General features: G+C 37.7%; 1 protein-coding gene across 13 annotated transcripts in view; it reads right to left on the bottom strand.

Annotated features, from left to right (window-relative positions):
- The window catches only part of Trmt61 (tRNA methyltransferase 61), a 50558-nt gene extending 34081 nt beyond the window's left edge, over positions 1 to 16477 (bottom strand). For 11 of the 13 annotated variants that reach the window (XM_071658456.1, XM_071658447.1, XM_071658451.1 and 8 more), the window contains exons 1-7: positions 16342 to 16477; positions 13747 to 13853; positions 12619 to 12837; positions 10549 to 10692; positions 6864 to 7073; positions 2211 to 2333; positions 115 to 370 (exon numbers count right to left, since the gene is read on the bottom strand). In XM_071658456.1, coding sequence (XP_071514557.1) covers positions 115 to 370; positions 2211 to 2333; positions 6864 to 7073; positions 10549 to 10692; positions 12619 to 12837; positions 13747 to 13833 — 1039 coding nt within the window. In that variant the 5' untranslated portion in view covers positions 13834 to 13853; positions 16342 to 16477. Of the gene's footprint in view, positions 1 to 29; positions 371 to 2210; positions 2334 to 6863; positions 7074 to 10548; positions 10693 to 12618; positions 12838 to 13746; positions 13854 to 15773; positions 16266 to 16341 lie in introns of those variants that run through there. The other 2 variants (XM_071658455.1, XM_071658457.1) reach the window with 2 other exon arrangements.
- Positions 16478 to 16942: the final 465 nt, after the last annotated feature.

Genomic DNA, 16942 nt, shown 5'->3' with positions numbered 1-16942 from the left:
ACATTTCATCAGGTCAAAAAACAGATATAATTAACAAATTATGTATTTCAAAATTCTATCAAACAGAAGTATCACTACAAACAGTCTTTGGATACAAAGGCATTCTTTTCAAACCTGGTGGCACTGTTGCAAAGGTAAGGAATCCTGTGTGCCCTGGCATTTTCAGTTGTGTAACACCTGTCTTAAATTGAAATTCATTATTTCTTAATTTTGTACCACTCCCAGATGGGCCTTCTTGTACATCATTTCTGATTTTTTTGTGAATATCCTCATCCACTACAATTCCTTCAACAGATTCATCTTCTATTTTTCTTTTCTTACTTGATTCTAACACTTCTTCTTCCATTTCCTTTACCTTCTGACCAGGTTCCTGAAGACACAGACATTTTTAATAAGAAATTGTCCTTGTAGTTGAAGACAACAGCACAAAATCCATAAACATAAACTACATTAGGCAATTCCTGCATTATGGAATGGTTACATATGCAGAATCTTTCTAGGCAATGTTGTTACTTTACATCTCAGTATCAAAAGGATGGACATCTCCCCCTCAAAAAAAAAGCTTTTCTATACTTATCAAGGAATGTATACACTAAAACTCTTTTGATAAAGGAAGGCCTATAAATGGTTGTGTAATGCGGAAAATCCTGATGAAATTAACTGGGCATGATATGCGATAAAATCAATTTAACAGGATATCAAAAGACCAAAGAAAAAAATGGTGTTACAGTATTTGCATGAGTGACACACACACACACACATAGACCTTGGCTTCAGGAGTGGAAAAGGATGTGTGGATCAGGCAATTATTAGATTACTATTAACCTTTTGTATGATGTTCTAGAATTATGACAGTTTGCTCATATTTAGAAAATATTTGAGCTATAGATAACATCATTTTAGATTTTATCTATTCTTCATTCATTAGATTACCTGAGAGGTGGCTCTATGAGGTGACTTAGCTCACTGCTAGTATGCTAACACTAGCCATCACTTCCATCTTCATCTCTTCTCTGCCTTCATAAATGGATAACTTATACATAGAGGACTTTTCCTAGTGTTAACAGTTCAATATCTTTGAATTATCATCATTATACTTAGTGCCTTAACGACCATCACTAACTTACTTGGTGCATACTGACCATGCATGCCAAGGTCTAGTTATATGGGTAACTGACCCTTTGGATTCTTCACCAAAGCTAAGTATAGTTGCACGTGACATACACCATTTATATATAGTAACAAAATGCACTTTTCAGTTTAAGTGAGGAAAGAAAAAGGCCCACTATACAAGTATGGCTAGAGTACCGACACCATCAGCCCTCAAACTCCACTGTGTTTATGAGTAACTGAAACTCCAGGATTTTTTCCCAATGCTAATCAAAGTACTGACACTCCAGGATTTTTTCCTTGTGTCAATCACTAGTTGCTTGTAATGTAAGACATCTCTAAATACTAATAATGCATGCATTCCAATTCAAATGGGGATGGGAAGAAGCAACCTATTCAAGTATGGCTGAATTCTTACAGTGTAAACTGTTCAGATATGGCTAGAACCCTGAGCGTTAAACTGCCAGTTTCAAGGGTAAATCCATACCCAATTAGCCAGTCTCAACTGACTCAGTTCCTAGAAAGAGATTTTCAGCAGCTAGTCACCTGTAGGAATATCAGTCATTATATTCCTGGGGTCTGATTTTCATGAAACTTATGTCTATCAACCATAAAAATAATAACAATCCACATCTAAAACATATCAGGGAGCAGTAAAATTCAAGTACAGGAAAACAGTGTGTTTTTGAAACTTTTTTCCTCTATATTTTCAGTTCCACACTTCATATACAACTCAATACTAAGACCCTTCTGTACCAAGAGATTTTTTTCATCTTGTCAAGTAATTCATGTAACTATTGGATTTCAGGAAAAGTATTTCCATTTGCACACAAACTTGTAGTCAGTAAAACTTTCCTCAGGATTCAAGCTCATTCACTGAATCACATGATACTGTGGGGACGTGAAACATATTGATGAAGAAATTAAATTTCAGTAAAAGCCAAATGAAATAACAGATTCTATTGTATTTCTTGTATGGTTGATGTGAGTGTATCGGGAACTCAGTAATTGGTGCAAAGACTGAAATACTTTAATTTCAAATACGCTATCCTAACATACAAATAAATACTACCAGATGTATGAAAAGCTGTTTGACATACCTTTTTACTGTCAGAAATGATGGGTAAACAAATATACTTGACATGAAATTCTCGGGCTAAACATTCTAAGGTTGTAATTTCTTTGAGCCCCATTGAAGACATTAGTTCACATGCTCGGCTGACCTATAAGTCAAGAAGAATTACAGATTATAGAAACACATACATGCATCTAGACCAAAAATGCTCACACTGATGTTCTTTTATACATAACTTCTTTTAATGAAATGAAAATAGTTTGGCTATACACAATATCATATCTAAAGTATCTATCTATGTTATAGGTAGGTAGGGGATGCATTTTCATTTAAACTTCTTAGTTGCTCACTATTTCCACAACTCTCAGTAGTTGAAAGCATAACAGTATCATGCAAAAATTGTTTTAAATAAATGTAAATACTTGTCTGTTAGAGTATATGTAAAAAGTTACCAAATGTTCATGAAGTGGAGAATGAGTTGGTTAGGGAGCAAGAAAAGACTAAATCAGAAGAGTACATGGAAAGGACAGATCATACGAAACTTGATAGTCCATGATAAGGTTATATGCTAGAGGCCCTAAATAGTATCCTGAATTCCTAATCCTATTTGAGCTAGAGACAGAATACTAAAGTAGAAGGCTCTCACTGACTATGCTTTGTCACCTAAAGTCCATACTCCTCAAAGTTCCTGATTAGGATACATACAGAATGATTTGAAGGTCATTTACAGTAGTAGATGGTTATCGGGGCCATGGAAAGACTTTATAATTCTAGTAGAATGGCAAATAACACACCATTTAACTCAACTGGGTAAATGCCAAGTGAGCTTTTGCCACTATTAGGTATGTCATCATCAATCTGTTAACTTTTCACATTCTAATCTTCTCTAAAATTTCCCCAGTAATCTGAACCAAACTTAGCAAAGATGGTCCTTGGGGATTCTATCTTAAAAATGTGTACATTGACCATGCCCACCGTTCAAGAAGGCTGCTATTGATAAAAACAATTTGTATCATTTTTCATGTTTCAACTTTCTTCTTTGAAACCACTTGACTGATACGAATGAAACTCAGCATGAATGATTCCTTTTCAAAATGTTGTCTGGAAACTGCAATTAAAAACAGTCCATATGTTAACTTTTCACATTTCAGTATTCTCCTCTATAACTGCCAAGTAAGGGGAGTGGGGGAGGAATGGGATGTATTTAGGGAATCAGTGATGGATTGCGCAAAAGATGCTTGTGGCATGAGAAGAGTGGGAGGTGGGTTGATTAGAAAGGGTAGTGAGTGGTGGGATGAAGAAGTAAGAGTATTAGTGAAAGAGAAGAGAGAGGCATTTGGACGATTTTTGCAGGGAAAAAATGCAATTGAGTGGGAGATGTATAAAAGAAAGAGACAGGCGGTCAAGAGAAAGGTGCAAGAGGTGAAAAAAAGGGCAAATGAGAGTTGGGGTGAGAGAGTATCATTAAATTTTAGGGAGAATAAAAAGATGTTCTGGAAGGAGGTAAACAAAGTGCGTAAGACATGGGAGCAAATGGGAACTTCAGTGAAGGGCGCAAATGGGGAGGTGATAACAAGTAGTGGTGATGTGAGAAGGAGATGGAGTGAGTATTTTGAAGGTTTGTTGAATGTGTTTGATGATAGAGTGGCAGATATACGGTGTTTTGGTCGAGGTGGTGTGCAAAGTGAGAGGGTTAGGGAAAATGATTTGGTAAACAGAGAAGAGGTAGTGAAAGCTTTGCGGAAGATGAAAGCCGGCAAGGCAGCAGGTTTGGATGGTATTGCAGTGGAATTTATTAAAAAAGGGGGTGACTGTATTGTTGACTGGTTGGTAAGGTTATTTAATGTATGTATGACTCATGGTGAGGTGCCTGAGGATTGGCGGAATGCGTGCATGGTGCCATTGTACAAAGGCAAAGGGGATAAGAGTGAGTGCTCAAATTACAGAGGTATAAGTTTGTTGAGTATTCCTGGTAAATTATATGGGAGGGTATTGATTGAGAGGGTGAAGGCATGTACAGAGCATCAGATTGGGGAAGAGCAGTGTGGTTTCAGAAGTGGTAGAGGATGTGTGGATCAGGTGTTTGCTTTGAAGAATGTATGTGAGAAATACTTAGAAAAGCAAATGGATTTGTATGTAGCATTTATGGATCTGGAGAAGGCATATGATAGAGTTGATAGAGATGCTCTGTGGAAGGTATTAAGAATATATGGTGTGGGAGGAAAGGTGTTAGAAGCAGTGAAAAGTTTTTATCGAGGATGTAAGGCATGTGTACGTGTAGGAAGAGAGGAAAGTGATTGGTTCTCAGTGAATGTAGGTTTGCGGCAGGGGTGTGTGATGTCTCCATGGTTGTTTAATTTGTTTATGGATGGGGTTGTTAGGGAGGTAAATGCAAGAGTTTTGGAAAGAGGGGCAAGTATGAAGTCTGTTGGGGATGAGAGAGCTTGGGAAGTGAGTCAGTTGTTGTTCGCTGATGATACAGCGCTGGTGGCTGATTCATGTGAGAAACTGCAGAAGCTGGTGACTGAGTTTGGTAAAGTGTGTGGAAGAAGAAAGTTAAGAGTAAATGTGAATAAGAGCAAGGTTATTAGGTACAGTAGGGTTGAGGGTCAAGTCAATTGGGAGGTGAGTTTGAATGGAGAAAAACTGGAGGAAGTGAAGTGTTTTAGATATCTGGGAGTGGATCTGGCAGCGGATGGAACCATGGAAGCGGAAGTGGATCATAGGGTGGGGGAGGGGGCGAAAATTCTGGGAGCCTTGAAGAATGTGTGGAAGTCGAGAACATTATCTCGGAAAGCAAAAATGGGTATGTTTGAAGGAATAGTGGTTCCAACAATGTTGTATGGTTGCGAGGCGTGGGCTATGGATAGAGTTGTGCGCAGGAGGATGGATGTGCTGGAAATGAGATGTTTGAGGACAATGTGTGGTGTGAGGTGGTTTGATCGAGTGAGTAACGTAAGGGTAAGAGAGATGTGTGGAAATAAAAAGAGCGTGGTTGAGAGAGCAGAAGAGGGTGTTTTGAAGTGGTTTGGGCACATGGAGAGAATGAGTGAGGAAAGATTGACCAAGAGGATATATGTGTCGGAGGTGGAGGGAACGAGGAGAAGAGGGAGACCAAATTGGAGGTGGAAAGATGGAGTGAAAAAGATTTTGTGTGATCGGGGCCTGAACATGCAGGAGGGTGAAAGGAGGGCAAGGAACAGAGTGAATTGGAGCAATGTGGTATACCGGGGTTGACGTGCTGTCAGTGGATTGAATCAAGGCATGTGAAGCGTCTGGGGTAAACCATGGAAAGCTGTGTAGGTATGTATATTTGCGTGTGTGGACATATGTATATACATGTGTATGGGGGGGGTTGGGCCATTTCTTTCGTCTGTTTCCTTGCGCTACCTCGCAAACGCGGGAGACAGCGACAAAGTATAATAAATATAAATAAAAAATAACTGCCAGACCAATTTGAGCCACAATTGGCAGTGATGGTCCTTGGGAGGTTCGTTTTCAAAACTGTGTCCAGTGACCCCATCATCCAAGTGAGCACTGTTACTAAAAAAAAAAAATTCTGGCAGCACCCATAACTTTATGTCTGATTTGGCTTAAATTTCAATTGCAGCTTAAGATCTTTTAAGTTATTTAACAATGTAGCACAGAAAAAGGAGTAACAAAATAGGAGAGGCAGCCATCAAGTAGTATCAAAAAGTAAGTAAATTATGAATAAATTACAAGTTTTTTTCATACATTGTTGCCATTTTCCGCACTAGCGAAGTGGCGTTCCAGAACACTTGACTGAACCTTAGAGAGAAAACTCCTCACATGACCCCTTCTCTGTTCCTTCTTTTGTAAAAGTGAAACTGGATGGGAGGATTTCCATCACCCTCCTCCTCATAAGTCGCCTTCTATGACATGCAGGGAAGCATTCTTTTTCCCCTATCCCTGGGGATAAAAAAGTTATATATGTCCCAATATATGTCATTTAAGGGAGCATATCTATTCAGTGTATCTGTGTTCTTACTCCTCAACACTATGATTGCTATAACAATATTTCCTAGTTTTTGGCATACCATTTGGCAAATCACCATGGCAGGCAAACAAGATTAATTCATACAAAAATCAAATTGCATAACTTTGAAAATCATTAACAGGTTCCTTGTACTCGAGTTTTAAAACTTCCCTTTATTTTTTCATAAGCTTTGCTCCCCCACCTTCAGATTTAATAGTTACTGAATTTTGTCTCTTCTCCAATCAGTTTTTAATGCTGTTTACTTTAGGACTCATGAAATTTTAGCAAAGATCCAGTCTATCAACAAAATGGAATTAAAAGTCATTTCTCTTAATTACAGCAGAAAAATAACCGAAGAAACTCAATAACAAAAAGCATTCAGAGTAAACAATATCCTACATATTTTGGCTACTGTGAGTGAATTCATTGCAACCAAAATGAGGATAAGGAAAATGGTTAGTAGCTACATAATATCTAAGCTGCTACTAATACTTCATATAAGGGACTTTGATATCAGAATTTATAAATAGTAAGCTGCAATATAATCAAAACCTACTTCTGTATATGCAAGACTCAGAACACTCAGGCATACACCTAAGATCAATATTTCCTGATGTATTATATAGCAGTTGAGATAATACAGTCCCTGAAGTAAATAAAATATATTAATTCCAAACTGACCTGTTCAATGCAAGGTGAGAATGAACATATCCTTCCACCTGTGATCTTGAAAGCAGTAAGAGCATGGGGAAGAGCTTCCCAGGGCTTAGGAAGATCTAGAAACACAGCATCAGCTACGCCTTCCACTCCTAATCCTTCAACGTACACATCACGATGAGATACAGTCACACGTTGGCCTAAACCATGGCGAGTAAATTCATCCAAAGCTACCTGAAAATAAATATGAATATCATGGCTTTATATGAATACATAATTAAAGCTTTGCACTGAATAATAAATCTACGATGTCTCGACAGAAACAATAAACACCACACCAAGCAGTCATGCTCAGTCAAGACTTGTGGACCCTACCACACTCCAGGCTTTTGCAATATAGGAGTTAGCAACACTAACCATAATCAATGCAATGGCCCAACTGGATTCGAATCCTGAATGCGCACCTTTCACCCTCCTGCATGTACAGACCCTGATCGCCCAAAATCTTTTCTACTCCATCCTTCCATCTCCAATTCAGTGTCCCCATTCTCCTTGTCCCTCCACTTCTAACACATACATGCTCTTTGTCAACCTTTCCTCACACACTCTCTCCAAATGTCATAACCATTTCAGCTTTCCTGACTACACTATCTTTATTACCACACAGCGATGAAGAATGTGTGGAAGGAGAGAACGTTATCTTGGAGCAAAAATGGGTATGTTTGAAGGAATACTAGTTCCGACAATGTTGTACGGTTGTGAGGCACAGGCTGTCGATGAGAGTTGTATTGAGGAGGGTGGATGTGTTGGAAATGAAATGTAGGAGGACAATATGTGGTGTGAGGTGGTTAGATTGAGTAAATAATGAAAGGGTAAGAGAGACGTATGGAAATGAAAAGAATATGGCTAAGAGAGCAGAAGAGGATATGTTGAAATGGTTTGGACATATGGAGAGAGTGAGTGAGTAAAGACTGACAAAGAGGATATATATGTCAGAGGTAGAGGGAACAGGACAAAGTGGGAGACCAAATTGGAGGTTAAAAAAGGCGTGAAAAGATTTTGAGCGATCGAGGCCTGAACATACAAGAGGGTGAGAGGTGTGAGAGGAATAGGGTGAACTGGAACGATGTGGTATACCAGCCTTTTTTTTTTTTTTTCCTGGCACTACCTCACTGAAGCAGGGGGATAGCAATGCTGTTTCTTGTGGGGCGGGTTAGCGCCAGAAATGGGTGCAGGCAAGCAAGTATGAATACGGACATGTGTATATATGTATATGTCTGTGTATGAGAGTTGGGGTGAGGGAGTATCATTAAATTTTAGGGAGAATAAAAAGATGTTTTGGAAAGTGGTAAATAAGGTGTGTAAGACAAGGGAACAAATGGGAACATCAGTGAAGGGGGCTAATGGGGAGGTGATAACAAGTAATAGTGATGTGAGAAGGAGATGGAGTGAGTATTTTGAAGGTTTGTTGAATGTGTTTGATGACAGAGTGGCAGAAATAGAGTGTTTTGGTCGAGGTGGTGTGCAAAGTGAGAGGGTTGAGGAAAATGATTTGGTAAACAGAGAAGAGGTAGTAAAAGCTTTGCAGAAGATGAAAGCCGGCAAGGCAGCAGGTTTGGATGGTACTGCAGTGAAATTTATTAAAAAGGGGGTGACTGTATTGTTGACTGGTTGGTAAGGGTATTTAATGTATGTATGACTCATGCTGAGGTACCTGAGGATTGGTGGAATGTTTGCATAGTGCCATTGTACAAAGGCAAAGAGGATAAAAGAGAATGTTCAAATTACAGAGGTATAAGTTTGTTGAGTATTCCTGGGAAATTATATGGGAGGGTATTGATTGAGAGGGCGAAGGCATGTACAGAGCATCAGATTGGGGAAGAGCAGTGTGGTTTCAGAAGTGGTAGAGGATGTAAGGATCAGGTGTCTGCTTTGAAGAATGTATGTGAGAAATACTTAGAAAAGCAAATGGACTTGTATGTAGCATTTATGGATCTGGAGAAGGCATATGATAGAGTTAATAGAGATGCTCTGTGGAAGGTATTAAGAATACATGGTGTGGGAGGCAAGTTGTTAGAAGCAGTGAAAAGTTTTTATCGAGGATGTAAGGCATGTGTACATGTAGGAAGAGAGAAAAGTGATTGGTTCTCAGTGAAAGTTGGTTTGCAACAGGGGTGTGTGATGTCTCCATGGTTGTTTAATTTGTTTATGAATGGGGTTGTTAGGGAGGTGAATGCAAGAGTTTAGGAAAGGGGCAAGTATGCAGTCTGTTGTGGATGAAAGAGCTTGGGAAGTGAGTCAGTTGTTGTTCGCTGATGATACAGCGCTGGTGGCTGATTCAGGTGAGAAACTGCAGAAGCTGGTGACTGATTTTGCTAAAGTGTGTGAAAGAAGAAAGTTAAGAGTAAATGTGAATAAGAGCAAGGTTATTAGGTACAGTAGGGTTGAGGGACAAGTCAATTGGGAGGTAAGTTTGAATGGAGAAAAACAGGAGGAAGTGAAGTGTTTTAGATATCTGGGAGTGGATCTGGCAGCGGATGGAACCATGGAAGCGGAAGTGAATCATAGGGTAGGGGAGGGGGCGAAAGTTCTGGGAGCGTTGAAGAATGTGTGGAAGTCGAGAACGTTATCTTGGAAAGCAAAAATGGGTATGTTTGAAGGAATAGTGGTTCCAACAATGTTATATGGTTGCGAGGCGTGGGCTATAGTTAGAGTTGTGCAGAGGAGGGTGGATGTGCTGGAAATTAGATGTTTGAGGACAATATGCGGTGTGAGGTTCGATCGAGTAAGTAATGAAAGGGTAAGAGAGATGTGTGGTAATAAAAAGAGTGTGGCTGAGAGAGCAGAGGAGGGTGTTTTGAAATGGTTTGGTCACATGGAGAGAATGAGTGAGGAAAGATTGACCAAGAGGATGTATGTGTCAGAGGTGGAGGGAACGAGGAGAAGTGGGAGCCCAAATTGGAGGTGGAAAGATGGAGTGAAAAAGATTTTGAGTGATCGGGGCCTGAACATGCAGGAGGGTGAAAGGTGTGCAAGGAATAGAGTGAATTGGAACAATGTGGTATACCAGGGTCGACGTGCTGTCAATGGATTGAACCAGGGCATGTGAAGCGTCTGGGGTAAACCATAGAAAGTTCTGTGGGGCCTGGATGTGGAAAGGGAGCTGTGGTTTCGGCCATTATTGCATGACAGCTAGAGACTGAGTGTGAACGAATGGGGCCTTTGTTGTCTTTTCCTAGCACTACCTCGCACACATGAGGGGGATGTTATTCCATGTGTGGCGAGGTGGCGATGGGAATGAATAAAGGCAGACAGTGTGAATTGTGTGCATGTGTATATATGTATGTGTACGTGTGTGTATATATATGTGTACACTGAGATGTATGGGTATGTATATTTGCGTGTGTGGACGTGTATGTATATACATGTGTATGGGGGTGGGTTGGGCCATTTCTTTCGTCTGTTTCCTTGCGCTACCTCACAAACGCAGGAGACAGCGACAAAGCAAAATGAATACATATAAATATAAATGTATGTGTTGATATGTATATATATGTATATGTGCATGTATGGGCGTTTATGTACATATATATGTGTATATGAGTAAATGGACCATTCTTCGTCTGTTTCCCAGTGCTACCTCTCTGACACAGGAAATGGCGATCAAGATCAAGTACAATGAAAAATAAAATACATGGCATGTGCTTACCTGAACTCGTTCTTTATGAAAATCACATGTGTATAATTTGCCTGTGGGTCCAATGGCTCGGAGTAAAGCATGAGAGAGTGATCCACTTCCTGTACCAGCTTCACATACCACTGACCCTGGACCAATTTCCAGTTGAGTCACAACCTGCAGAATCATCCAAATAAATCATAACAATACACTTATTACACCTACATTAGACGAGATTTTCTTACATGTATAACAAATGAATAACGAAGGCATTCTTCACTACATAATTAAATCTAGTTAAATTCAAAATCATTCTTATACTAATTCATCTATCCCCCAAAATCTGTGCCAATTTCTGCACTTCCAGCGTGGTCATCTCACACTCATTCATGATGATTACTTTTTCATATCATACTCTACCATTATCAGCCTAATATTCACTGTGCCTTATACTGACTGGGCAATATGCCTCAATGTTTGTGGAATTTTTTCCAAGCTAGGTGAATAATTCTACCCATGGCATTTTTTAAATCAAGGCTTAAATCAACCAATCTATTATCTCTTTAACTTCTACCAAATTAACATGTTATGTTAAAAAGTACCCAGATGAGCAAATTAAAATATCAACCTAAAGATATCGTGACCATGAAAATTCCTCCACTCATCATGAACATTCAATAAGGGATTATTCATCCCCCAAAATCTGTGCCAATTTCTGCACTTCCAGCGTGGTCATCTCACACTCATTCATGATGATTACTTTTTCATATCATACTCTACCATTATCAGCCTAATATTCACTGTGCCTTATACTGACTGGGCAATATGCCTCAATGTTTGTGGAATTTTTTCCAAGCTAGGTGAATAATTCTACCCATGGCATTTTTTAAATCAAGGCTTAAATCAACCAATCTATTATCTCTTTAACTTCTACCAAATTAACATGTTATGTTAAAAAGTACCCAGATGAGCAAATTAAAATATCAACCTAAAGATATCGTGACCATGAAAATTCCTCCACTCATCATGAACATTCACTTTGAACTCTACAGTGATTATCTATTTAAGTTACTTACTTAAGTATTCACTAATTTTTTCACCCTCTTGAACACAACCCTATGACTGAGCACAATCAGCAGTCATTTTCTTGACATCATTTGAAATATATCTCGCCCTGATGGTATTCACTCACCATATCTATCCATCTCTTTTCCATGGTACCTCTTTTCCTCATACCATCATCATTAGTCACAGATCTTTTCCACTAATCATAAGTGGCTATCATATATGCAACTTTTTAATGGCTTCTCAACATCTTTATCATCCTTCTATTCTTTATCCTACTTACTCTCCCCATTCCTTTTGTATTATGCAGGCTAGTCAACCTCTATTGTTCTCATTTTCTACCTGTGACAATCAAGATTACACAAAATCAAGATTACACTCTCATTTAGTATGGTTACAATCAATACTTGATCTTATAGGACATCAGAGCTCCTTAAGTCCTCCTCCTCCTTGCATTGCTCTTCCCTTAATAATTGCTTCAGCTGCCATCCTTACTAAGTGCTGATCCTAAATACTTAAGTCTCACTCACAGCTTTTAACTATTCCCTTATTGAAAAATCTCCTATAAAAACTACCCATATCTAGATGTGGTGATGAACAATGGAACTGAGCTACACTGAGATTTGTTGGAGAAAATCTTTCTGAATTCACAATAAAGTTTCTGGTTACCTAAAATGAATAGTGTTTTTCTTGAAATACATTAGCAATTGCAATACTTGAGTGAATGAGAGGCCAAAGTCAAGCTACATCCAATAACCAAAAAATCCTTATCACCTTTTACAAGTGTTAAGGATATTTCTAAGACCATATACATTCAATTTGTATGGGGGGGCCACAGAAGAAATGTAAAACTTTAGAGTTATAAAAGGTAAATAAGGCATGAAAGAAATACTACAATGAATTAAAGCATTTAGTCAAGAAAGAAGACTTTGCCTATTTTTTTTCTTTTCTTCTTCATTATCCAACCCTAAATTCTATGGATCACTGTTAACACTCTACGCTGAGTATTCTAAATCTCCCTGAAAAATTAGAACTCACCATGGATATGTCAGGCGTATACAGGATTTGTGTACGATGTGGCAGAGTTATTGTCCATAATTCAGGAGTTGGGTAAAGGACATGAGCCCAACCCTTGGACAAGCTCACCTTGGATCCAAACTTCACACCAATTAGGTCCATCACTTTCAAGGACCCATAACGTGTCTGAAAGACATTGTCAACTGCCTGTCCAAGTTTGTTTATTACTTTTGGTTTAACCTGAAAAAAGGATAAAAACAATCATTAAGAAACAATCAAACAAATATGGTTGTAATACAGCATATAAAATTAATAATGTCATGCAGTCATATAACAAGCTTCAATAAAGATTCTTTACACAAATAATTAATCAAATACATACCACTATAATTCTAATAAAGTGTAGACCTGACTCTTTGTAATGCCTAATCATTGACTCAGTAAATAATACCTTTATCATTCTGATAGGGTGAAGATCCAAATCTTTTTAATACCTAATCTTACTTACTTGAAAGTCAAATAATTTACAAAATTGCTTAGCTGACCATAAAATAAATGCAGTACTGATGACTGGTATTCCTGCCATCTTGCAATGTTTTGCTGTAACTTCTTCAAATACCTTATATGATACCTTACTTATATCTTATACCTGGTTAAGGGCTGTCTTTAACTCATACAACTATGTTTGTAATTGAGCTTTCTTCTTGTTTTATATAAATAAAATACCAACAGTTGAGAGATGAGATGAGGGTAGTGTTCAGTATCTCAAGTATTATGGCAAATAGTTTCACATATTTCCAAGATGACTGCATCTTTTAAAGATGTGGTTATGACCTTTCATCTCAAATAAAATTCAGTAATCTCTTTTATTCATGTCTCAGGTATCAAATTTCTGCTGTCAAGGTTAAAAGAAAGCCAAACCCTATCATCCATGTGATTTACAATTCAAAGTCTGTGATATCAAGTTAAAACATTAAGCAACATTTTTCCCTTCTTGAAAAAAGCTGGATGTAAATCCCAAGGAATATATATATAAGCTGCCCATTAAAAAAGTATATTTTAAGCTGGTTAATGTTATCAGAAAATACTCCACTTACCATATGCAGAATCTAAATTAGTCATTCTCCAAGAGACAAAAATAATAGTTACCTCAAGGGCATAAATTTGTGATACTCCAATATACAGGATGACTGTGTCTCCTTCTTGTATGACTTCTTTATATTCACTGAAGCTCATGGCTCGATTTAAGGATCACTCTGAAAAAAGAAAATAAATTCTACACAGCCTCAGTTTAATATTCTATCATGTCTATGGATGTGAGTCTTGAGCCTTAAACACAAAAGGAAGGAAAAGGGTGGATGTGATGGATATAAGGTAGTAGAGGATATGTTCATAAGGAGGGATGATCATGTAGGAAAAGACAGTCATGAGAAAGGTGCAGTAGTGAGTGCAGTCTGACTGCAAGGGGCAACCAGGGTGTGCCAAAATTATTTGGATATATGGAGAAAATGAGTGCAAAAGTCATTCACAAAGAGGATCTACGTCAGAGTTTGTTAGAGCAAAGGAAAGACTGGAAATAAATGGATGGAGCGAAGAAAACTTATGGGTAACGGGGCCAGAAAACCAATGTTGGTTTGAGCTTTGAACTGGACTGAGAGAGATGGAGTGATGCATTGTATACAAGGGACAATGTGCGCATAGAAACATGAAGAAAAAATGGTAAACTGTGTAGTATGTGATGCCTGGCTAAGGATAAGCAAGTGGTTTGAAATGCATGTGGGACTGTCTCAAAGTTGTGTGATGTCACCAAGGTTTATCTAATGCTTTAAAGGATGGGACATTACATTAGACATAAGCAATGATTGTAATGTAATACAGTACTTAATCATGGAAGAACAGAATGGGTCTCACCAAAGTTGGTGGTGATGTTGTGCCATAAGCTAAATGAAAAGAAAGAATATGGCAAAACTAAATTAGAAAAAATAAAGACAGACTGATAAACTGAGATGATGTGTATACTGGAGGAGGATGCTGAGAGAATGCAAATCAAAGCACAACTTGTTTACAAAAAGAGTGGAAGATCATATTCTAATCTCAGTTTGCATGATAAAAACTGAAAGTTGAGGACAACCTTAGATATCTGGAAGTAATTCAGCAAGAATGATTGAAAGTAGTTATGCAAGGCTGAAAAGTGGGAGGTGTGCTGAAAGCTTTGGTGAATGGTAAAATCTTAAGGCACAATACCTGCTAAATAAAAGTTGTTGCGAATATCAAGAAATCAATAAATAAGAAGGAAAAAATAAAGGTAATGGACGTCCAATGAAAAATGAAACCAGTTTAGCACAAGTCAACCGATGATATTTTTTCTTAATTTGCTCTAGTAATAATCCTTGCTTTTAAACTGGAGGGCATATTTTTTAATGGTTCTTTAAAAGTCTTCAGTTATTTTGTGATTATGAGAAAATAAGAACTCACATTCTACACAGTTCTGGTTTAGAATTTTCAGTCAGCATCAAATATGGCTTACACTACAATTATATATTTTTTGCACATATCATGTTTCACTTACAGACTTACTTTTCAAAAACTTGGTTTAGACTTTAGTTAAAGCAGGTAAAGCACTCCAAGAAATCAATAATAAATGAAAACCTCACATAATCTCCCCCGGCAATGAGTCTGATTTTATAATACAGTATGAGTTCAGCCTTGCAACACTATTTCTTCATAGAATTGCATGAAATGTACAAATACATTCCTTACAGTAAGTAAGCAACTTAGATTAGTAGTGCATGGTATGGAAGAGTCACCATTACCTGCTACCAATCCCCCACTCACCCCCTTCACCAGTATTCCTATTTGTTCTCTAATTTTTCTCCCACTATGAACTTTTCCAAAACATTTTATTTTTCTGAAGTTTACGGATACTTACTCAACTCTCAGTTGCCATCTTTTCCAACCCCTGCACTATTTTCTTCCACAAGCAACTATACTTTGTCATTCTATGACACACTACCCTTTCTCACACGCCCACCTTCCAATAATAAACATAAAAGTAGGAAGAGATATGAAGATCAGGAATAATGTGAGACAGGATGAAAAGTTAAATAATGCTCATATAGAATATGATAGTCATTCCTTCTTCACAGACTTATCATTTCAAGTATCATTTCACTTACCTTCTTTAGTTACTTGATGCGAATAAATCTAAGTGGCACCGTGGCGTCAATTTGACTTTTTGTCTTTAACGTTTATCTGGCCGTACGTTCCTCCTCATCTTACATGGTATGCCCTCTTTTTATCATAATAATTCACATGATAACTGAAAAAAGTTATGCTATATAAATCATCATTCGAAGCGGGGCCTCCGAGAGGAATTTTCTTAGGGGTAAAAAGTTTCTTCCGGGTCCCCTTCCCTTCTACATTTATCATCCTGTTTTTATCCACTTCGGTTTTATGCCACGAGCTATAAGGCCAAAAGATGAAAGATGAGGGGGGTGAAATGGATCGCCGTTTTCTGCATTTGAACTTATACTCCTATACTCCCTCAATTATAAATATATATAAATATAAATACAAGGGGTCACCATTTTGGACCCCTGGGCCAGGGAACGATATATATCCTGCAACCTCCACTCATAGGCCGTGATCCAAAGTTATAAACACAAGTTGTCAAAAGTTTGTAATTTCAGTGTTACAGCAGTATCTGGATCCTTACTCATTATCTCTTTCCAATTAAACTCTTACCCGACAGGCAGTAGAATCATCAGAGAATAAAATGATATTCTCCTTTCTGATATCCTTAATTGAATTTCTCAGAAGCACATGAGTGTTTGTATGGGTTAAGTCCTTGCCTCCACGGAAAATGCGTTTGACGAATAACTTTAAATCAGGTTTACAAAATGTAGTTTTTCATACATTTTGAGGATAAACATGCAATAGAAATCCTTCAATATACAAAATTAGTAATCTGAATTGAATTTCTATATTCCCTAAGGTAAAAACTTACGCAAACTATACTTATTGATGATTTCCATCACAATTATCCTAAACATGATTTACCCGTATATATGTTGAATGCATGAAACGAACATAGCTCGGTTTCTCTTATGTAAAACTTTATTACCAACTTTGTCTGTGTGTATAAGTAAGACTTACCCAATAATTTTCTAAATGCTTCTAATACATAAGTAAATTAATTAGTATCAATTTAGTTGAAAATAAATTATTTGTTCCATAGACTGGGCTACAATCATCTGAAGTCCTGAACTTTAGGCACACTCCTTTCTCTAATATTCTACAGATATCAATATTTACCGCATTCTTTCTTATTGAGCAATAAGGGAAG

This window comes from Panulirus ornatus, chromosome 66, assembly GCF_036320965.1.
Source record: "Panulirus ornatus isolate Po-2019 chromosome 66, ASM3632096v1, whole genome shotgun sequence".
NCBI classification, from domain to species: Eukaryota; Metazoa; Arthropoda; class Malacostraca; order Decapoda; family Palinuridae; genus Panulirus; species Panulirus ornatus.
Note: the sequence above shows the minus strand (reverse complement) of the source record. Positions and strands in the feature narration are given on the sequence as shown.